General features: G+C 40.8%; 1 protein-coding gene across 3 annotated transcripts in view; it reads right to left on the bottom strand.

Moving 5' to 3' along the window:
- SH3BGRL2 (SH3 domain binding glutamate rich protein like 2) overlaps nucleotides 1-23,139 on the bottom strand; it is a 65,525-nt gene that overhangs the window by 5,963 nt on the left and 36,423 nt on the right. The window contains exons 2-4 of one of the 3 annotated variants that reach the window (XR_002344061.1): nucleotides 22,857-22,938; nucleotides 21,042-21,227; nucleotides 1,823-1,903 (exon numbers count right to left, since the gene is read on the bottom strand). Coding sequence is in view for 2 of the 3 variants with exons in the window: in XM_021092122.1 (XP_020947781.1) it covers nucleotides 1,823-1,903; nucleotides 21,042-21,242 (282 nt within the window). In the remaining variant the exon portion in view is untranslated. Of the gene's footprint in view, nucleotides 1-1,822; nucleotides 1,904-21,041; nucleotides 21,243-22,856; nucleotides 22,939-23,139 lie in introns of all 3 variants that reach the window. The other 2 variants (XM_021092122.1, XM_021092127.1) reach the window with 2 other exon arrangements.

Raw genomic sequence — 23,139 nt, forward strand, 5'->3', positions numbered from 1 at the left:
GTTTTAGGATTCAGTCTTAATACTGAAATACAGTCAAAACCTCAACTGCTATGTATACAAAGGTTGCAAGGAAACACACTGAAATACCCTGAAATATGTGGTTTTCTTTGGGTGGTAGGATGATGGATGACTTTTTATATTCTACTTTATAATTTTTTGTATTTCCCCAATTTTCCTAAATGAGCCTAGGCTACTTTCATAATTAGATAAAATAGTAATTTTTATGAGTTCCCACTACAGTGCAGCAGGTTAGGGATCCAGTGTTGCCACAGTGTGGTGTAGGTTGAAGCTGTGGCTCAGATTTGATCCCTGGTCAGGGAACTTCCATATGACAAGGATGCAGCCAAAAAAGAAAAAAGAAAAAAAAAAAAGTATTTTTAAAGGGGACATAACAATCAAAACATTATTTATTTATTTATTTATTGTCTTTTTTAGGGCTGTACCCATGGCATATGGTGGTTCCCAGGCTAGGGGTTTAATCAGAGCTACAGCTGCCGGCCTACGCAACAGAGAAAGCAATGCCAGAGCTGAGCCTCAAATTCGACCCACAGCACAGCTCAGGGCAAAGCCAGACCCTTAACCCTCTGGGTGAGGCCAGGGATTGAACCTGCAACCTCATGGTTCCTAATCAGATTCGTTTCTGCTGAGCCACGATGAGAACTCCAAAATATTACCTTTAACAAGGAAATGCTATTTTTTGTTTGGAAAGTACATCCATGTGCTTCAAAAAGTCGCAATAATATCTATAATTTATGGCTCTAAGTGTCAGAAAAGCTCAAGCTAGAGTTCCCTTCACGGCCCAGGCGTTAGTAAACCTGACTAGGATCCATGAGGACGTGGGTTGAGGACGCAGGTTCAATCCCTGGCCTTGCTCAGTGGGTTAAGTATTTGGCATTGCTGTGGGCTGTGGTGTAGGTCACAGATGCAGCTCAGATCTTGTGTTGCTGTGGCTGAGATGTAGGCTGGCAGCTGTAGCTCCGATTAGACCCCTAGCCTGGGAACTTCCATATGCCGAGGGAGCAGTCCTAAAAAGACAAAAAAATAAAAATAAAAATAAAGAAAAGCTCAAGGCTTTTCTACATTCTCTAATAGATAAGACATAATAAAGTGGCCTCAAAACCACTTTGATTCATTTTGGAATTGTAGTGTTTTTTTTTCAAGGCTGACCACTGTAAACCACCTCCCGTCCAATGTAAACGACTTAAATGTGCAAAAGACCTTAAAATATGGCTTTGATTCTGCTATTTCAAAAAAATGTAAAGTAATATAGGAGTTCCTGTCGTGATGCAGTGGTTAACAAATCCGAATAGGAACCTTGAGGTTTCAGGTTCGGTCCCTGCCCTTGGTCAGTGGGTTAAGGATCCAGCGTTGCCGTGAGCTATGGTGTAGGTTGCTGTGGCTGTGGCGTAGGCTGGTGCCCACAGCTCTGATTCGACCCCTAGCCTGGGAACCTCCATATGCCATGGGAGCAGCCCTAGAAAAGGCAAAAAGACAAAAAAAAAAAAAAAAAAAAAAAAAAATATGAACTTGTACTTTAAAAAGCATCTACTACTTTTTGCTCCCTTGAATTTTTCTTCGAAGAAGGGCATATAAAGTATAAATAAACTAAATTTTAAATAAAAATAAACTCTAATAGACAGCAACAACTGAAACTGGGAATGAAAAAGAAAAAAAAAACTGGCTTTTTTTTGTGTCTTTACCCTGAGCAGTCCTAATCATGCACTTGAGAAAGCAAAACCTAAAAATTTAACAATCTTTTAACAGCAATCCTTAAGAAGAATTCAAGAAAGATACACATCAAAATACAAAAAGATGTACCTACCTTTGATGCCAACTGTGATTTCAGGCCTAAGAACGAAAAGACTGTGTTGCTCTCCTTGGATTCAAAAAAACTGTCATAATCCTAGGAAAAAGAAGAGGAGACAATAAAAACAAGCAGTTGTCTTTGTAGTTGGTGCTTTTGACTCATTCTTTATGTAAATTAAAAAAAAAAAAAAAGTACCACTGCTCCATGTAGGCCAGGAAAGAGCTATATAAATCTACTGGATTTGCTGTTTGAGACTAAACATTGAAGCATGATGATGAATGACTGGAACAAGTTTATAATCCAAAGCCTGTCACAGGATTAAAATGTAGAACACTGACAACAGAATTGAAATCACAACACGCTCCTTTGTGTGTCAAGCTAACATTTCTTTGTGTGGACTCACTCTGCCTTAAGATTTTACTCAAGCACTCAACATGGAAGGCTGTCTCCCAATACTGCTCTTGATATTTTGTTATCTAGGGTTAGGGCTTAAAAAAAAAAATCACAGGGTAAACAGAAAAGCCATAAAGGTCTCCGTGTGTCAACGTGAGCGCTTCTCTGCTGCTTTTGAAGTTTTCCGCATTCTTTGAGACTCTGTCTTCAGAGAGAATAAAAAGATCAAATAAAAACTGGAGGAAACTATATTCGCTATAACATTTATCTTTGCCTCAGACACATTTTTCCTTCCTACTTTGGAGAGAAAAGTCATAAAGGAATTCTGGTCAATGTGTTCATCTCTTTCAAAAGTTTGCTCATATAATACCACATAGTTGCTAAGTTGACGTAAAGCAGTCGTAAAAGCTGAGGGAAGTCCCTCTGATGACTTTATGCAGAAGACAAATATCACAGGCAGGCAGGGTGCAGCATTATTTTTAGGCAGTTGCTTTGTGCTCAGTGTCTTGTAACTGGCATATTATTTAATCCCCACTGGTGCCCACCAGGTGAGAGGGTGGCTCTGGGCAAAGAAATACAGTGCTATTAGAATTTATTTTTATTTAAAATTTAGTTTGACAGCCAATAAGTGAGGAAGCTGAGGTTTGGGCCTCGGCATTGAAATCCATGCTATGGGTACTCTACAATGCTTTCTTCCCAAGAGGGAAGCAAGTATGAGGCACCTGTATGTCAGAGTCACTGAGCCCTAATGAACCCACAGCTGAGCTGAGTCAATGGCATTGAAAGTACTTCTGACAGCTGTCTACGCAGCTCAATGCACTCAATGGCTTAGAGTGGGGATCTCCTTCTTGTAAAACGCACCCCCGTGGATGAAAAACGTGGACTTATTCGACACTGTGGAAAGACTTTATAGGTCTTTTTATGTCCAAGAGCTTTATAGCAAGCTGGGTCTTCTGTGGTTGGAAGGCAGCTCGATTTCAGTTCCTGGGCATTTCAGGCTCAGACCTTGCAGATGTGGCCCCTTCTGCAGAACTTCATGCAGTGGATCTCGTTGTCATTTAGGATCAGCCTGAAGGCCAGTCACCTCCAAAGAGAGGCTGTCATCCACGAGGCCAAGAAGAACCAAGAAAACCTCTGAAGAGAGAGGCTCAGCTAAGACCTCCTTGGAAATGGACTTTTAAGCAGAAACCCAAAGAATGACCAGAATCAGCCAAGCACTGGGATCGGAGCATCTGAGACAGGTAATAGCACCGGTGAAGAGTGAGGCTGACAGGTTTGATGGGATCCACCTATGCTAGAGTTTGTAAACCAAGAAAAAAGATTTGAAAAATTTTTTTCCTTTTTATGGCCACACATGTGGCATATGGAAGTTCCAAGCTAGGGTACAAATCAGAGCTGCAGCTGCAGGGCTACCCCACAGCCACAGCAACACTGTATCCGAGCCTCATCTGTGACTTACACTGCAGCTTGCGGCAAGGCCGAATCCTTAACCCACTGAGCAATGCCAGGGATTGAACCCACATCCTCACAGAGACTATGTAAGGCTCTTAACCCACTGAACCACATTGGGAACTCCCAGAATTTTATGTTAAATATACAAGCAAATCACATACGGGTTCTGAGCAAGGAAGCAGAATGATTTCTTTCCTTTAAGAAAATGCCTATATATTGACCATGTGGAAAATGGCTCAGAGAGAGGCAGGCAGGATGGGAAGCAGGTAGAAAGGCTAGAGTGTTCTGTGTGGTAACTCAGTGAAGAGATGCTGGCAGCCTGAACCACAGCAGCTGTAGTAAAGTAGACAGGGACAAGTCGACTAGAGATATATTTTGGAGGAAGAACAGATCATACTCAATTGCATAACTGGTGTAGAAGGTTAGCGAGAATTAAGAGTTAAAGCCGTTCTTGGAATACCTGTCATGGCTCAGTGGTTAACAAACCCCACTAGTACCCATGAGGATGCGGGTTCAATCCGCGGGTTCGATCCCTGGCCTCACTCAGTGGGTTAAGGATCCAGTGTTGCCGTGAGCTGTGGCGCAGGTTGCAGACACAGCTCGGATCTGGTGTTGCTGTGGCTGAGGTATAGGCTGGCAGCTGTAGCTCTGACTAGACCTTAGCCTGGGAAGCTCCATATGCTGCAGGTGTAGCCCTAAAAAGACAAAAAAAAAAAAAAAAAAAGTGTGTGTGTGTGTGTTTGAGTGTATTCTTTGCAACAAAGACAGTTCCAGAGAGCTGAGCAGCATTTTCACTGACCTGGGTTAAAGATATAATCCTGTTTGACACATACTTTCTCTACCTGAATATTTGCTGCTTATATTCAGTGTGGTAACAGGAGGACAAGGGCTAAACTACAGCCACATGACCTCATCCTTTTACATATCCACCATGTGAAAACTGGTCTACCTGTTGCTTAATACACCATATTCTGCCACTATTCGGTCTAAATTCTTTCCCCTGGGAATCTCATTCATGGTCATGGTCCTAATTAAACTCAGATCCCTAGCTCTGACTTCTCTCAATTCTGGTTCCATGTTAAGTATCTGTTCATAGATTCTTAAACATAACAGGTCTAAATTGCCATTCCTGACCTTCTTCCTTTCACTACCCAGGCTGGAACTTGCAGAAGAATGGCACCACCATTTCCGGGCTCTACCAGCCAGAAATCAAGGCATCCCTGGACTCCTCTTCACTCAACCAGTAACTATCTTACATATGCCTCAACCTAATTTTTTTTTTAGGGCCGCACCCACAGCATATGGAGGTTCCCAGGCTAGGGGTCTAATTAGAGCTACGGCCGCTGGCCTATGCCACAGCCACAGCAACACCAGTCAAACCATGTCTGCAACCTACAACACAGCTCACCGCAAGGCTGGATCTTTAACCCACTGAGCGAGGCCAGGGATCGAACCCACAAACTGGTTCCTAGTCAGATTCATTACTGCTGTACCACAATGGGAACTCCAATCTCTTTCTACATCAGTCTCATTGCCCTAATCCAAGCTAGACTTCTGCAACAGAACCTCAATTCATCAACCCTTCTCCAATCTAACCTTTTTCCCTCTAGTCATTCCTTTTTTGTGTGCGTGTGTGTCTTTTTAGGACTGTACCCATGGCACATGGAAGTTCCCAAGCTAGGGGTCGAATTGCAGCTGCAGCTGCTGGCCTACACCACAGCCACAGCAATGCCAGATCCAAGCTGCATCTGCGACCTATAACACAGCTCATGGCAACACTGGATCCCCAACCCACTGAGTGAAGACAGGGATCAAACCTACATCCTCATGGATACTAGTCAGATTCATTTCCGCTGAGCCACGATGGGTACTCCCTTCTGGTCATTCTCAAGTGAGGACAGCCTGATCTTGAAAATTGCAAATTTGATCATATCATCCTCCACTCAAATCCTTTCGTTCAAGATTTCTCATTGCTCCTTGAGGAGCAGAGGGTCTTGAAAGGCCACCTGCACCCACCACCATCTGGCTCACACGTCCATTTCTGGGACATTGAATGGTGTATACCGGCTCAGTCACCTGCAGATGTGACTGATGTCTGCCAATGTACTCCCAGTTACGGCCCCGACCAACTCTGAATGTTTCTTCCTTTCTGTATCAGATACAACTAAAGAAGCTCCAGAATTATATACAATTACAGAGGATTTAGTGGAGATACTCTTAAAAGGGCTGTTGGAATTCCTGCTGTGGTGCAGTGGGTTAAAGATCCAATTGCAGTGGCTCAGGTCTCTGTGGAGGCATGGGTTCGATCCCTGGCCTTGCTCAGTGGGTTAAGGATCCAGTGTTGCTGTGGCTCTGGTGTAGGCCAGCAGCTGTAGCTCTGATTGGACCCCTAGCCTGGGAACCTCCATATGCCGAGGGAGCAGCCCAAGAAATGGCAAAACAAACAGACAAACAAACAAACAAAAAAAACAAAAAAATTCTTGGAGTTCCCGTCATGGCACAGCAGAAATGAATCCAACTAGGAACCATGAGGTTGGGGCTTCGACCCCTGGCCTTGCTCAGTGGGTTAAGGATCCGGCGTTGCTGAGACTGTGGTGAGGTTGCAGATGTAACTCAGATCTAGCGTTGCTGTGGCTGTGGCTAGGCCAGTAGCAACAGCTCCGATTTGACCCCTAGCCTGGGAACCTCCATATGCCATGGGTGTGGCCCTAAAAAGACAAAAGAAAAAAAACAAACAAACAAAAAAACAAAACTTATAGTTGTGTCCAGATATAAAGTCCAGCCTACGTGTTACTACAGATTCTGTTATCTGTACAGATAGTTACTACAGATACCTGTTTGAAGAGTTTACCTCTCTGAATAGAGAACAGGCTTAACAAGAAAGGGAAGGAGCAAAGGTGAGAGAAAAAGACTGAATGAGGACTGGTGGCTTAGTCATCAAAATGCTGTTCCTATTCTTGAATTTTGAATTCTTGAATTTATACCTGTTCCTTCTTGATGACTAATATCTGGTGTCAGTGTGAAGTGCAAGAGTGAAAAAACTAATGAAGGTAAGAAATAAAATGAGAACCAAGGCCTGACTCAATCTCTACAAATGCAGTGTGAGTTTAACTTTAAAGACTGAAGTGCTAGTGTGAAAATGCAATGCATGTAAAAGATCAAAAGGCAAGTTGTGAGGCTTTAAAGTGTATAATTCAGGTTTCAGAGTTTATGCTAAAAACATTAATCTTGAAATGATTACAGTACTCCAAAACACAGACTTAGAAATAGGTAAGTTTCATATATATTTAAAACAAGACACAAAATACACACATGTAGAGAAAATATGTGCCATTATAAATAATCCATTTAACCACACTGAACCAAATGTTAGTCAACCAACAAACATATTCAGAAATGTCAGATATTTAGAAATCTCAGAATGGCAACATTTCTTATTTACATAAGAAATTCTCTTGAACTTTATTTCTATTATAAAAGTTATAACCATTATTTTTGTTTTATGAACCTTTAACTCAGCGTCATATCACTACGGCCAGGGGACTTGTTACCTGAATATTAAATTGGATCCCAACAATTTAGAAACTATCACTTAAGGTGTTTAACTCCTTCCAGACTGACAACTATAAAATTTGGTAATTAACTTTAAAAGCAGAACAATTTAAAGGAAATCATTTTATTTTTAGCGGTTAAGCTGCACCTTTGGCTCATGGAAGTTTCCAGGCTGGGGGTCAAATCAGAGCAGCAGTTGCCGGCCTATGCCACAGCTATATCAGTGCCAGATCCTTAACCCACTGAATGGGGCCAGGGATCGAACCTGTATCCTCATGGACACTAGTCAGGTTTGTTACCACTGAGCCACAATGGGAACTCCAGGAAATAACTTTTAAATGTCAATGTTGGAAGAGAACCTGACACACAGAGGCAAAGTAATTGAATGAGCAGTGTTTGCTAATGAGTGAATGACATGTCATGTTTGACATTACTCTTGCTAGTAATGTTATTTGAGTAAATCCTATTTCTACTCTATTATTTCAGATTTTAAAGATTTTATGTAAAAAATTTACTTTCTGACATACAAAAGTGGCCTGATGAATCTCAAATTGGAAGAAGTTAAATAATTTTTTTTGTCATGTTCATTCAGAGTAGTTGATTGATAATTTAAAATCCAGAGTTTCTTAATAGTTACTACCCTCTTTTAGAGATAACAAATTAAAGAGTATGAAGTCAAATAATTTAAAATAGTATTAAAAATGTTTTAATCACCTCCTGTTAATATTTAAGTTCTTATATAATGGCCTTAGGCCGCATTCTCTAACAAAAGAGAAAGACACGCTTTCTTACAAATTCAGTTGCTTATCAGGCTTACATTAAAAAAAAATACTAGGGTTCATACTTCAAAAGTTTGAAGCACTGCGTTTTTAAAACTCACTGTAGAGTTTCTCAATAGGCTTGCTAAATTCCTTATAGTCAAAGACACACTCTAAAGTGTTGGTAAAGGAGTTCCCATCATGGCGCAGTGGTTAACGAATCTGACTAGGAACCATGAGGTTGCGGGTTCGATCCCTGGCCTTGCTCAGTGGGTTAAGGATCTGGTGTTGCCTGAACTGTGGTGTGTGTCGCAGAGGCGGCTCAGATCCTGCGTTGCTGTGGCTCTAGCGTAGGCCGGTGGCTACAGCTCCGATTAGACCCCTAGCCTGGGAACCTCCATATGCCGTGGGAGCGGCTCAAGAAAAAGGCAAAAACAAAAAAATAAAATAAAGTGTTGGTAAATACATATCTGCAAACTGCACACTGTAACACAATCAACGCCCTATTACTACAGAATGTAATGATTGGTTAATATCACCTTTGGAGAAGAGTACAAACACATAAAGCAATCGTTCACTTTCAAAAGCTGGTACATTTTTCATACATGTAAAACAAAGCTGAAGAATTCATCTTGTTTCTAGGGCCAACTACTTATGAAAAGAAAAAAAATCCTGGACTCTGTAGATATCAGCATAACCGAGCGCTCTTACTAATGGAAGATTTATCTAAATGCTGCAATTTTAAGAATAAAGCAAACTGAACAGTTGTTGAAAAGAAAAGGGGGGAAAACGTCCATTACCTATACGTCTGTTTGCTTTTAAGTGAAAATCAAGGTCAGAGCCGTTATTAGCTCATGATAAAATCTACAACAGGTAGAGTTCACAATAGCCTCATTATCGCACAGAGCTTACTTAAGGACATTCCTCGTTTACCAAGCTTAGACTATTATGGGCTGGACAAGCATTTGAGACAAAGGCCCTAAGTTCTTTGCCCTTTCGGCATTCACTAAGAGAATGCAAGGGAAACCCAAGCGGCCACTCTGCAAAGCTGTATCACTTCCCACGCTAAGTCCATGATAATTAAGTGACAGACCCGTCTTATTTCCACATGCCAAGGGCCTTTCCAAAAAGAAGGCTGCAGGGAACAAAAACAACACGTGTGGCCCACGAGGAAATGGTGGTACCAATCACTTCTAAATGAGCCGAATCAAATTTGGTTTACCCAAAGGAGGAAGTTCTTTTAAAAATGTCTTGCTCAGACTGTAAGAGCTACTGCGGCTGCTGCTGCTGCTGCTGCAAATGGTCAGAGACTCCTTGAAATTTCTTTCAAGGCTGAGGGTGGCCTCTGAGCAGAATTTCTTGATTCAGTGGTTAAGGACTGTTAATGCCATATTCTGTTTTGTGAAATTTTGATAGAGAAGGAAAAAAATAGTTGATAGCTCCGAGTCCCAGAAGGATATGTGAGATGTAGCTGTCTAGAACAGCTTCACTCAGCAATTTTTAGGCCAAAACCCAAAAACTCTAAATAAGTCCAAAGCTGAAGATTTAAAACCTGGAACTTATGTTTAACATTTCTGACACATTGGTACAAGATGGCAGAGCAAGCAAATCCATCCACCCAAACATTCGCTGACACTGGGTGGGAAAAAATAATTGTTTGAAACACAGGAAAAGCAACCAGGAATAATTTTTAAAGAAATATCCAAAGGGGTAAGTGAAAAGGCTAAAATTAATTACAAATATTTGTTAACCTATATTTGCAATATCTTACAAATATGTCATTCTTCAAGCCACAGAAATTTAGTAAAACAGAATTATACACACTCCTCTATGACCACTCACACAACTGAACAGTTCTGTAGAGAATATTTATGTGTACATAACAGTATAAATGAGATATATTTACACATTATATAATAGCTACTATAGTTACAGAAGATAATGTGACTGTTACAAACTTCAGCAAATACTGTGTGTGTGTGAGTGTGTAAATCAAAATGGAGAAATGAGAAGTTGTAAGAATGTAAATTTCTCATAATGCCATTCTGCAGCATACTAAGCGAAGTTACATTAGAGAAAGAAAGACAAATACCATATGACATCACTTACATGTGGAATCTAAAATACAACATAGGAGTTCTTGTCGTGCCTCAGCAGTAATGAATCCAATTAGGAGGACAATGAGAACTCCTGTGTCATATTTTAGATTCCACATATAAGTGATATCATATGGTATTTGTCTTTCTCTCTCTGACTTACTTCGCTTAGTATGAGAATCTCTATGTTGATCTGTTGCTACAGAATGGCATTATGAGAAATTTACATTCTTGTAACTTATAGGGAACTACATCTAGGCGATGGAGCATAGTGGAAGATGATGTGAGAAAAAGAATGTATATATATATATATATATATATATATACACACACATACATGTATGACTGGGTCACTTTGCTGTAGAGCAGAAATTGACAGAACCTTATAAATCACCTGTAATAGCAAAAATAAAAATCTTTAAAAGAATAATAATAAAAACAAATAAAATCAAGGCATATATTTACTAGTAAATGAAACATAATAGTAGTGATAACTAAGAAAACCACAAGGCAGAATTCATAAAAGAGGTTACCTCTTGGCAATCTGGGGGAGGCCACCAAGAAGCGCAGAGGAAAGCTGACTTTTCACTTTGGACCCTCCTGTCAACAAGCTTTACTATCTTAAGGGTGATATAAACATGACCTTGGTGTTTGAACAGTTATCTTTTCATTAACTCTAACTGTGTAAGCCTCCAAAAAACAGAAGAAAGCTTTAACAACAGGAGAACTGCTAGTTTGGATAGTTATGGATAACGGCAAGTTAAGATAATACCGCTAAACATTCAGGGTATGCTGACAATGTCTGGATGAAGGTTTTCAATAGTCAAAGCACAAGCCATCGTTTTTAGGAAAGACACACACGTTCCAGGGATTCATCACTATAGACTATCTAGGCAAACATCTCAGTAAGGTGAAAATGGGAGATTAAACATTTATAGACAGAAGAATAAAAACCAGGGTTATACAGAAGAAATAAAACTGCAAAGATCTAATTCTACTGCCCTGCTTCTGGGCACCCAGCCATCAGCAGTAAAGAGGAACTGACATCACCTTTCCCCACCACCCTCTCAGAGCATCTCTGAGGGTGCCATATGAGCTCAATTACAGTAAAACATCTAAAGGAGAGAGAAGATTCTCCTTGATTCAAGAACTGATCCTTTAGACAGAAAGCCTGGAATGCAGATTTTCAAATTTAGATCCAAATTCAGATCAAAAATCTTCTAAGAAAATTCTACCTGTGGGGTAGGTGAGCTTCTGAGAGAGGTGATTTTCCAAATAGATTTCAGTTCCCGTCGTGGCTCAGTGGTTAACGAACCCAACTAGTATCCATGAGGACATGGGTTCAATCCCTGGCTTCACTCAGTTGGGAACCTCCAAATAGATTTCACTGTAAAATTGGCAAAATCCAATAAGCCTGCTTTTGAGCGACCCAGCTTCAAGTTTCATTAATAAACAGGAACATAAATGCTCAGAACCTTGACAAGATGGGAGCCAAGAGAATGGGTTGGCTACCTGCTTCGTTGAAAAGCTCTGGGGAGCTATTCACACGTTTCTAAGCAATTTTTGTTAAGTATGGTCTATGCTCCTAGCCTTCCGATAGGTACCAGGTACTATGATAAATAGGCCATGGGATCTGCTGAGAATGAGCACAAGGAACTCAAGAGACTGGTTGAAGGCACAGACACAGGAAAAAAAAAATTCTAGGGAGTTCTCTTGGAGCACAGCAGGTTATGGATCCAGCATTGTCACTGCAACAGCTCAGGTCGCTACTGTGGCAAGGGTTTGATCCCTGTCCTGGGAACTTCCACAAGCCAGGAGCAAGGCTAAAAAAAATAAATAAATAAAATGCTATGAACTATAAAGGTCATAATAGGAGTTATTGACACACAGGTTAGCTAGGCATGGGGGAGGGGGAGAAATAACCAGAGTCCTGGTTAATTAGGCAAAGTCAATATCAAGGCCCCTTTGAAACTGTGTTTTGAAAGAGAAATAGGACAGGAGGGAAAAAATACAGGATTTGGCAACCAAGCAAGTATTAAGATGAGGAAAATGGGTGTGGGGTGGCTTTCAGGACTTTGCGTTAAATCTACATAAAGAACGTCCATACTTTAGAGACAAAGTTCTGCGGGTGAGGCAAATTTTGAACTTTCACTTTCCTTTTTATTTTTCTTACTGACTGTAGACAAAGTTCTATTAACATAATTATGGCAGGCAGCTGGGCTCCAACAAAAGTCTAATTTCTGTCATCACTCCATTTTCCTCCACTTGGCCAGGGGATATGCTCAAATTTCAAGGAGCTGGGGGTGGGGGAGCTAATCCTATGTTTCACCAATGAAACCCACTACAGAACCGAGGAAGCAGGGGGAAATGGATCATGGAGGGGCCCATGAACTAAAGAAGCACGACATTTCCAAAGGTTAGAAAGCAAAATAAAAACCCAACAAAAATCAAATGAAAAAGAATATGGAGCAGAGAACTATGCAGCCCAAAGTGTAAAGTATTTACCAGGTGGCCCAACCCCTGATCCAGAGAATTAGAAGATACTTTTATTGATTTTTATTTATTTTTTAATTTTAACCATTTTTAAAAACTGAAGTAGTTAATTTACAGTGTTGCGCTAGTTTCAGTAATACATACATATATTTGTGTGTGTACACACCTATGCTTTTTCAGATTTTTTTCCATTATAGGTTATTAAAAGACATTGAGTATAAGTTTCTATAGTAGACCCTTGTTGGTTATCTATTTTATATACTGGAGTGTATATCTATTAATCCCAAGCCCCTCATTTATCTCTCCGCTTTCTCCTTTCATACTGTAAATTTGTTTTCTATGTCTGTGAGTCTATTTGTTTTATAAATAAGTTCCTTTGTATAATATTATTTTTATATCCCACATATAAGTGTTATCACGTGGTATCTGTCTTTTTTTAACTTACTTCATTTAGTATGATACCTCTAGATCCATCCATGTTGCTGCAAATGGCATTACTTCTTCTTTTTTTTTTGCCTTTTCTAGGGCTGCCCCCATGGCATATGGAGGTTCCCAGGCTAGGGGTCAAATTGGAGCTATAGCCGTCGGCCTACGCCAGACGCACAGCAACGCAGGATCTGAGCCACATCTGTGACCTATGCCACAGCTCACGGCAACACTGGATCCTGAACCCACTGAGCAAGGCCGGGGACCGAACCCACAACTTCAGGGTTCCTAGTCAGATTCGTTAACCACTGAGCCATGACAGGAACTCCTACTTCATTCTTTTTTAAGGCTGAGTAATATTTCTGTCTGTGTGTGTGTGTGTATACATACGTGCATATATATATATATATATACACACACACATACCAGATACACTGTATCTTCTTTATCCATTAGAAGACATATTTTGAGGTAAATGTAAATTTCCTTGAAGCCTTGTTTAACCTAAAAGTTCATGGAAACTGGGTATACTGCCCCAAATACATATCTGCGTTTGTTTTGTACACTTTGCAAGGTGCTCAAAATCTTCAAGTCCAATGACTGCTCAGGTAGACATGCAGTCTCTACTCTATGACTTCAGGTACCCTGAGGCCCTGAGAAACTCAATTCTGGTTTTACCAGCAACACATATAGTAATCACTTTGTTTTAACATTTACTAGTTTTTATTTCCCTAAGTAGCTCTTTCCGAAGCTTGAACCCAGATTCTGGGGCCATTGAAAATAACCTTTCATATCTCGATAACAATATATCCCCAAATATTTTGTTGTTTGATAGAGGCTTTAAAAAAAGGAAGAAGAGTGAAATAGCCTAAAATGAGAATGCACTTTTCAGAATAAAATGACATTCACTATTCACCTTGCCAGTTACAAACTATTGTTTTAAGTGGCTGGGAACAAACTAAAGAGCCCACAGTGGGGGAATAATTAAGTTAATTATAATAATCCACCCAAGGAAATAATATGCAACCTCTAAAAATTTTGTTTACAATGACATGGAAGCCAGTTTTGTTGGAGAACAAAGCAGTGCTGGACAAAGTATACACAGCACTTCCCTTGCAGCACAGTGCATCAAGGATCTGGTGTTGTCACTGCAGCAGCTCAGGTCACTGCTGTGGCTTGGGTTCAATCTCTGGACCAGGAAGCTGCATTGGGTGCATCAAAAAAAAAATAAATAAATAATAAAGAAAACAAAACAAAAACAAAACAGTATGTGGAGTATGATCTTTTGTGGATTTTGGTATCCTTGGAGAATCCTGGGACCAGTCCTCTGCAGATGATAAGAGATGACTGTCTGCATGTGTGCCTTTGTGCATGTGTATGTGCCTGTATGTGTGTGTGTGTAATCTTTTTAAAATAAAATTATATGAGGCAGAGATTTATAAAACTAATAATTAAGGGGGTTGTTTAGCTTCAAAAAAGATCCCCAAACACAATGAAAATATATTATCCTAAGGTAGTCTTCTCAAAAGCCTTAAACACTGTACTTGGGAACAACATAACTACATACATTTAGGTATTCTTGTGGTGTGCTTCTTCACCTCGAACGATGGTTAGAAAATGCTAACACATCTCCCTGTTTCCTTTCATACTTCAGAAAGAAAAGGAGAGGAGACTCCACAAAAAACCACTGCTGGTCATTTAGTCTTTCTGTGCCTCCTGAAGATTAGCATGGCTCTCATCTACTTCCAGGCTCCACCTGCAGCATAAGGAGGCCCCCAGGCTAGGGGTTGAACCAGAGTTATGGCTGCCAGCCTACACCACAGTACCATAGCCACAGCCACTCAGGATCCAAGCCACGTCTGCGACCTACACCACAGTTCACGGCAACACCAGGTCCTTAACCCACTGAGAGAGGCCAGAGATCAAATCTACATCCTCACGGATACTAGTCTGGTTCTTAACCTTCTGAGCCATGACGGGAACTCCTGCTTTCCCATTTCTAACTACCAGTTTTTGTTACAATGAAAGAATTAATAAATTAATTCAGTAAAGTTGCAGGACAAATACATACACATATATAAATCATCTGTGTCTCTATACACTAATAATGAACAATGGAAAAGAGGAAAAGACAATTAGGAAAATAATTCTATTTACAATAGTACCAACTCCTCCCTCCAAAATTTAGGAATAAGCCTAAACAAGGAGGTAAATGACTTGAACACTAAAACTACCAAATTGTTGAAAGAAATGAACAGAGACACAAAAAATGAAATGACATCCCACGTTCATAGACAAGAAGACTTAATATTGTTAACACATCAGTGCTAGTCAAAGCAACCTAAAGATCCAACATATTCCCTATCAAAATCTTAATGGTATATTTTGCAGAAATAGAAAAAAAATTCTAAAATTCATATATAATCTCAAGGGACCTCATACAGCCAAAACAAGTTTGAAGAAGGACAAGTTAAAAGAAATCATACTTCCTAATTTTAAAACATATCACAAATTTAGAGTAATCAAAATAATGTGGTACCAGCATGAAGACAGACGTATAGACAAATGTAACAGAATTGAGTCCAAAAAAATAAATAAATAAACCCTCATGAACATTGTTTAATGATCTTGAACAAAGGAGCCAAGACCACTGAATGGGAATGTACAGTCTAGTCAACAAATGGTGCTAGGAAAACTAGATCTCCACATGCTAAAGAATGAGGTTGAACTCAACTTATCATATACAGAAATTAACTAAAAATGAGCTAAAGACCTCAACAAAAACCTAAAACTTTAAAATTCCCGGAAGAAAACATAGGGGAAAAGTTTCATGACACTATTGGCTGATGTGACTCCAAAAGCACAGGCAATAAGAACAAAAACAGACATATAGGACTACCTCAAACTTAAAAACTTTTGTTTATCGAAAGATGCAATCAAGAGAAAGACAACCTAAGATTCGGGGAAAAATACTAGCAAATTCTTACCTGATATGAGGTAAATATTCAGAATATAGAAAGAACTCTTACAACTCAACAACAAAAAAATCAAGTAACCTAATTAAAAACTGGGCAAAGGACTTGGGAGTTCCCGTCGTGGCACAGTGGTTAACGAATCCGACTAAGAACCATGAGGTTCGATCCCTGCCCTTGCTCAGTGGGTTAACAATCCAGCGTTGCCATGAGCTGTGGTATGGTGTAGGTTGCAGATGCGGCTCGGATCCCGTGTTGCTGTGGCTCTGGCGTAGGCCAGTGGGTACAGCTCCGATTCGACCCCTAGCCTGGGAACCTCCATATGCCGCAGGAGCGGCCCAAGAAATGGCAAAAAAAAAAAAAAAAAAACCTGGGCAAAGGACTTGAATAGACATTTTTCCAAACATAATGTACAAATGGACAGCAAGCAACAAATATACAAACAAGAGTGCTCAACATCAGTAATCATCAAAGAAATACAAGTCAAAACCACCCTACCCATTTTCACCTCATATTCATTAGTATGGCTACTCTCAAAACCAAAAAAAACAGAAAATAACAAGTGTTAGTAAGGATGTGGAAACTCTTGTGCACTATGGAGGAAGTAAAATGGCACAACCACTATGGAAAACAGTATGGCAGCACCTCAGAAAATTAAAAATAGGAGTTCCCTGGTGGTGCAGCAGGTTAAGGATCCAGCATTGTCACTACTGTAGCATGGGTTCGATCTCTGCCCCAGGAGCTTTTGCATGCCGCAGGTGTGGCCAAAAAAAAAAAAATTAAAAATAGAACCACTATATGATGCAGCCATCCAACTTTTATGTATATATCCCAAATAATTAAAAATGGGATCTTGAAGAGATATTTGTAAAACCATATTCATAGGTGCACTAGTCATAAAAGCCAAGAGACAGAAGCAACCAGTGCCCATTAATGGATGAGTGGAAAACCAAAATATGATATATACATACAAAGAAAGTCTTGTCACATGCTTCAATGCTATATAGGCTGAATGTTTGTATCCCCCAAAATTCATTCACTGAAGTGCTGATGCCCAAAGGGGAGGGGACTAGGTTATGACAGCAGAACCCTGATGGGCAAGATTAATGCCTCTTAGGAAAGCGATCTGAGAAAGCTCCCCTACGCTTTCCACCCTGTGAGGACACTAAAGGAAGTGGGCCACCTGCAACCCGGAAGATGGCCTCACCAGAACCCAGCCCTAGTATAAGCCTGATCTTGAACTCCCAGCCTCCAGAACCCTGAGGAATAGCTATTTGTAAGCTACCTAGTCTTGGTGTTTTGTTACTACAGCCTTAATGGACCAACATACAACATGGATGAAACTTGAGAACATGATGCTAAGAGAAGTAAGTTAGTCACAAAGGACAAATACTGTATGACTTCCTTCTATGAGGCATCTCAAGTAGGTAAATTCACAGACATAGAAGGTAGAGAATGAAGGTTATCAGGGGCTGGGGGAGAGGCTAAGTCAGAGTTGTTTAATGAATACAGAGTTTCAGTTCTACAGGATGAAAGAGTTTTGGGGGCCTGTTTCACAGTAATGTGAACATACATTAACATCTCTCAACTGTACACTCAAAAGCAATTAAGATAGTAAATTGTATGATACATATTTTTACCACAAGAAAAAAGTTTTAATTAAAAAATAAAAAGAAAGAGATCCAAATCTTTTTTTTTTGAATGGGGAAGGATAAAAGAAATGGGAGTAAATATTTTCCTCTTGTGTAGATGTATGCGTTTTCATTTCTGGTGCCTTCCACACATGCCAGTTCCACAGAAAGAACAGGGATGAAACCTTGAACATGAGGATCTGAGCTTTCTAAAATCCAAATCAGACTCAAAAACCCATGAGATAAGCCAAGGCATTGGGCTGTTCACCTTTAGGACCCCATTTCCGGAGAAGACTTGCTCATGGTAGGACATTCCAGGGAAACAGCAAGAACAACCAGTTTGCACCATTAAGGGTTCTTGCCGACAAATGACTGAAATGGACAACTTAAAGGGGTGGAAAATGTATGAAGGTACTGGGGGGAGCTTTCAGAATTAACATGAAGGCTAGAGGACCAGTTGAGAAAACAGGAGGAATTTCTGTATCTGGGAAGCCAAGAACACATCTCAGGATCAGCCCCACTTGGACAACACCAGCCTTATGATGTCTAGTTAGCAGGCTATGGCTGGCCCATCACCCTGGCACACTCACACTATGTTTCTGCATTGTTCCTGAATGTTCAAATCTGAGGTGGGAAGAACTCACTGGACTGCCAGGGAACTTCCAACTGGTGGGGAAATTCCTCCCAATAAGCAAGAAATTCAAATGCTTTGGGGGAGAAGTCAATTATCCACACTGGTTAGTAAGTGGCTTAGCAGCTGTGTAAGTCTCACATACCTAGGTCATCCAGTTTAAAATAAAGTAATAAGTTTCCAGCCAGTTTCAGGAAACAGGAGAATCTTCATGCCTAACTGCATCCTGTCACTTGCAGTATGGCAGGTTTCTACCGGTTATCCAAGCAGATAAGACCACTCATAAACCATCACCAGGTAAAGCAAGGCACACAGCAGTAGGTGGGATGAAGGAGGCCATGGTTAGTTGCCCTCTAATTGCTTTTGCTTTTGTCAAAGTCAAATTTATATGACCTTGATAAGAGCAGACACTGTCTTCACAACTCCTGCCAGAAAAGACTATGAAGACAGAATGCAGACACTAGCTCTGCCGTCACCCCCAGCACGGGACTGACACTGCGCCAGCAGGGAAGATGCCAGTTATCTGCCACTTTAATCAATATGTAAGCCTGCAGATAGCTCTCAGACAGTCCATCTGAAAAAATTTCCATATACTCTGTAGGACAAAGATACACAGAGATTGAGCGTCATAAAGAGGTGAAATTAAAGAGAAGGCAGTAACTTCACATTACATTCTTTTATTCATCAAATACATTCCTCTCCTCAAAGAGCTCTGAAGAATTCTCATTTATGGAGATAGAGCAAAGATGTTTCAAACCCCTTCCTCTTGAGAGATCCATAAAACAATAAGAATTATATATTAAAGAAAAAAAAAAGGGAGTTTGGCATCTTAGGAGCAATGAGATGGAGGTTTGAACCCTGGCCCGGCACAGTGGGTTAAGGGTCTGGTGTTGCCGCTGCTGCGGCTTAGGTTGCAACTTCAGCTTGGATCTGATCCCTAGCTTGGGAACTCCATATGCCTTGTGGTGGCCAATAAAGAAAAAGACAGAAAAAACTCCATTTTTTAAAATGAACCTAGGAGATATTGATAGCCCTGAACCATATATGCAGGAGGTGGATAGAAAAATGGAGAGGAAAGCTGAGGGTAGAGGATGGTCAAATCTATGCAGTCAGCGTCATCAAGAAACAAGCTGCAGGGCCCCCCCAAAATCAGGGATTGGGAACATCTGCTCATGCGAAGATGGGTTGAATGGGCAAGGGCAGGAGACAGGGAGACTGTCTGAAAGTCTATAGGGGCAGCAGTTTGAGTGCCAGGGTGCCTCACTCTTCCCAGAGGAGACAGACTATTAACAGACATGGCTTCTGGGAAGCAACACAAGCTTATAAACACCAGCACTGAATAGAGTGGGGGTGAAAACAGGGATACGAAGTCAAAATGTGCATGGCCTAGAGTGGGACCTTCTAGCTCTCTCCCTCTACGGATCCAGAACTCTAGGAGCCAGGCTGATATTCCCAAAGCAAGAAAACAGAAGGCCATTCTCTGGAAAAATGAAACCATTATCTGAAAAAAGACCTGCAAATACTATTATGAGTATTTGCAATGAGAATGCTAATAGGCTACCCAGTCATCCTACAGAAAAGCCTGGTGAGAAACAAGCCTAACGGCACATAGGCACACACACAACTTCTAATCAGCTTTTTAGTGCCTCACTTCTTAAATAAACAAAAGAGGAGGATCACCAGACATCTGAGGAAAGTCCACCACACTTGAGAGAAAGGACCAAAATAAAGTGAAAAACAGGTAATAAGTGGAAACAGAGACAATACAGGTAAGAGAAGAAAACTTCAAAGAAATCGTATTTAATAACTCCACTGAGTTATGATCTTGCATTCATCTCAAAAGTACAACATTATTTTTTAAAAAATCAGAAAGGAGAAAGGAGGGGAGAGGAATGACATAAAAAAATGCAATGAAAGAATTCAGGGGTAAGTTAAAGAATCTCTTAGTAGGACAAAAGGGAAATGGATAATACACACACACACTTTGCTGTACACTTGAAGATAAAACATTGTAAATCAACTATATTTCAATAAAAATTTAATATAAAAAAGCAAATCCTAACTATTCATTAAAGAGATGTTTCTCTATTTTTTCCCCTTAACCTAAGGAGTGAGAAGGAAAAGAGATAACACACAGAACTGCCTTCATCTTCTCAATGCTACACATACCAGGAAGGCACCTAAAGTATTTTAGTTCTTCACACTGACCCTCTGGCTCGTGATCACAAAAAAAATGAAACTCATCTATAATCAGCTATCAGTAGTTTTTTACACTAGAGGGACATAAAGATTTAAGAATAATGACCCCTGGAGTTCCTGCTGTGGTGCAGTGGGTTAAGAGCCTGACCACAGCAGCTTGGGTGACTGTTGAGGCATGGGTTTCATCACTGGCCCTGTGCAGAGGGTTAAAGGATCTGGCATTGCTGCAGATGTGGTGTAGGTTGCAGCTGTGGTCCAGGAATTTCCATATGCCAAGGGTGCGGCAAAAAAAAAAAAAAAAAAAAAAAAAAAAATACTGACCCTTTCTACTCTGCCCCCCAAAATGTATTAATCAAAATATATCGTTAAAATCTTGATCCCAGTTAACATGCAGGTACTGAGCTTCCCTTCCCACCCCCTTTGCCAAAGCAAAGAGAAAGACAGGCCCACCTGTACTCACATTCACAGGGTTTGTGACCTTGGACTCAGACACGCCCTCCACTCTACCCTTTGATATTAGTTACTTGGTGCAGAGGTCACAGTCTGCATTGAAAACACCCGACTGCACTCTAGGTGACGCTGTGTGTTGAATCAGGCAAAGGAATAACTTGGTAACAAAGGAGCTACTTACTCCGCAGTATCGGTCACCATTAAATATCTGTGGGGGCAGAGGGTTGCCCTGAGCAGGCTTCTTTTCCGGAGGGATGTTTTTGTACATCCACTGCCTCTGTTCTTCTGACATTGTGATGTCGACTTCCTCAAACTCTATCTTGTTGGCTTCCAGAAATCTCACCACATCCTGCTGCTTCTTCTTTATCTGCAGAGAGAAGACCTACAAATAAGGAGAAATGCTCCTCTGAAACCACATGGAAGTATTTCCAATTGGAATAGGATCAGATTTCTCATGGATGGAGGTCACTGATCCAAAAAAAAAAAAAGGTGATTTTTGCTGAGGCCATGCACTGCCCGCTCCTCCTTGGTTACTCAGCAAACATCTGAGCAAATTTTGCCACTCTGATTTCTTCACAGAATTCTGGGGCACAACTCAGACTGTCTGGGGAGGGGCAGGCCAGGTCTGAAGTGAAAATTCACTTAGTTCTTAGGGTCCATACCCCTCCCCACTCTTAACCCCCAGGAGTCGACATTTACAGTCATGAAAGCCCCCCTCTGCCCCGAACCGTTTGAAGACCAGGTGTAGCCCCTCTGAGATGTCAACACTTCACTGATTCCTGGGAGCGGCCACATTTTTATTCCCCTCAGCAGCCTCTCTCAGATATTCCACAGCCGTCGCCACTGTCATGAAAGCATCCTTTCATCAGTTTCACAAGAGAAAAATGTTCTCCACTGGTAAGGTGGGAGTAAACAACAAGCATCGTCTTACTTTGAACTCTATTTCTTAACCCTTCTGTGCCTCTGATCTTTCATGTTTCCTTTTTCAGTCACTAGGGGTCAGGTGTGCTCTTGAAGAGCTGCAAACATGTCTGCAGGTTTTCAAAATGTCACCAATCCTGTTAATTTAAGGTCCTGTATTAACCAACCGAGTTGAGAGCGACAATAATCAATATTGTAAACACAGCATGTAAAACGAGAGAAAGCAAGCGAGCTTTTTCTAAAGGATTCTGGGAACTCGCATAAAAAACAAACTTAAGGAGCTCCCGTCATGTGGCACCACAGAAACGAACCCGACTAATAGCCATGAGGATGTGGGTTCGATCCCTGGCCTCCCTCAGTGGGTTAAGGATCTGGCATTGCTGTGAGCTGTGGTGTAGGTCACAGACACGGCTTGAATCTGATGTTGCTGTGTCTGTGGTGTAGGCCGGCAGCTGTAGTTACGATTGGGCCCTTAGCCTGGGAACCTCCATATGCCTCAAGTGCAGCTCTAAAAAAGCAAAAGAAATAGACAAAAACTTAAGTGGTGAAGTAAATGTGATGATGGCCAAAGAAAAGAATCCTTTTGGGGTGGCCGGGCAGCTAGAAAGACTTTTCGTCTCAGAAAATAAAACGCTGAAGAACAAACTTTCACATACTGATTTGCCTTCATCCAGCTCCCCAAAAGCCTCAGTGATCCATGTCTCTGGGGTGGACATGTTACTCATCCTGAGCACAGAGGCTCTGAGCACTGGGTTCAAGTCGGTGAGTGACTAGCAAGATGGCATAGTTAGTATGGACAGAAATAAAAAGCTGGCAAAAGAGAACACTGTATGCTCAATGATATTATAAAATGACAGAATTACTGTATGGTTGTAAATCCAAGTTGAAAATGACAGTATCCCAATTTCTTGAGTTAGGCCGTTTCTCATGGCTGAAAAAGGTGACTTTTTCCCCTCATTCATCCGACTGCAGAATATAGTCATATTCTTTTGGAAAGTGAGCATGCAAAAAAGCATCATCCATCCTACTTAATTTTCCCTTACAACCCAACCAGATAGAGTTTATAAGTGTTCACCTATTTTGATCAAAATCCTAGTGTGCGTTCTTGTCAAGACAATCATGGTCCTGAAATCCTTCTTTAATGGTTCCCCACTGCCCTGTGTAAAATAAACCAACAAGAAGTTACCCACAGTCCTACTACCCACACAACCACTGCCAAAATTTAAACAGGGGAAAGGGTCTGGATTTAATGCCTCTATTTGGAGCGCTACAAAGCCAGCACATTTCAATTGTGCATGGTGTGATCAACAAGAAAACGTTCATGGTCAAACCTTGGTTTTCCTTATATAATGTACAGA

Source organism: Sus scrofa, chromosome 1, assembly GCF_000003025.6.
Source record: "Sus scrofa isolate TJ Tabasco breed Duroc chromosome 1, Sscrofa11.1, whole genome shotgun sequence".
NCBI lineage: Eukaryota > Metazoa > Chordata > Mammalia > Artiodactyla > Suidae > Sus > Sus scrofa.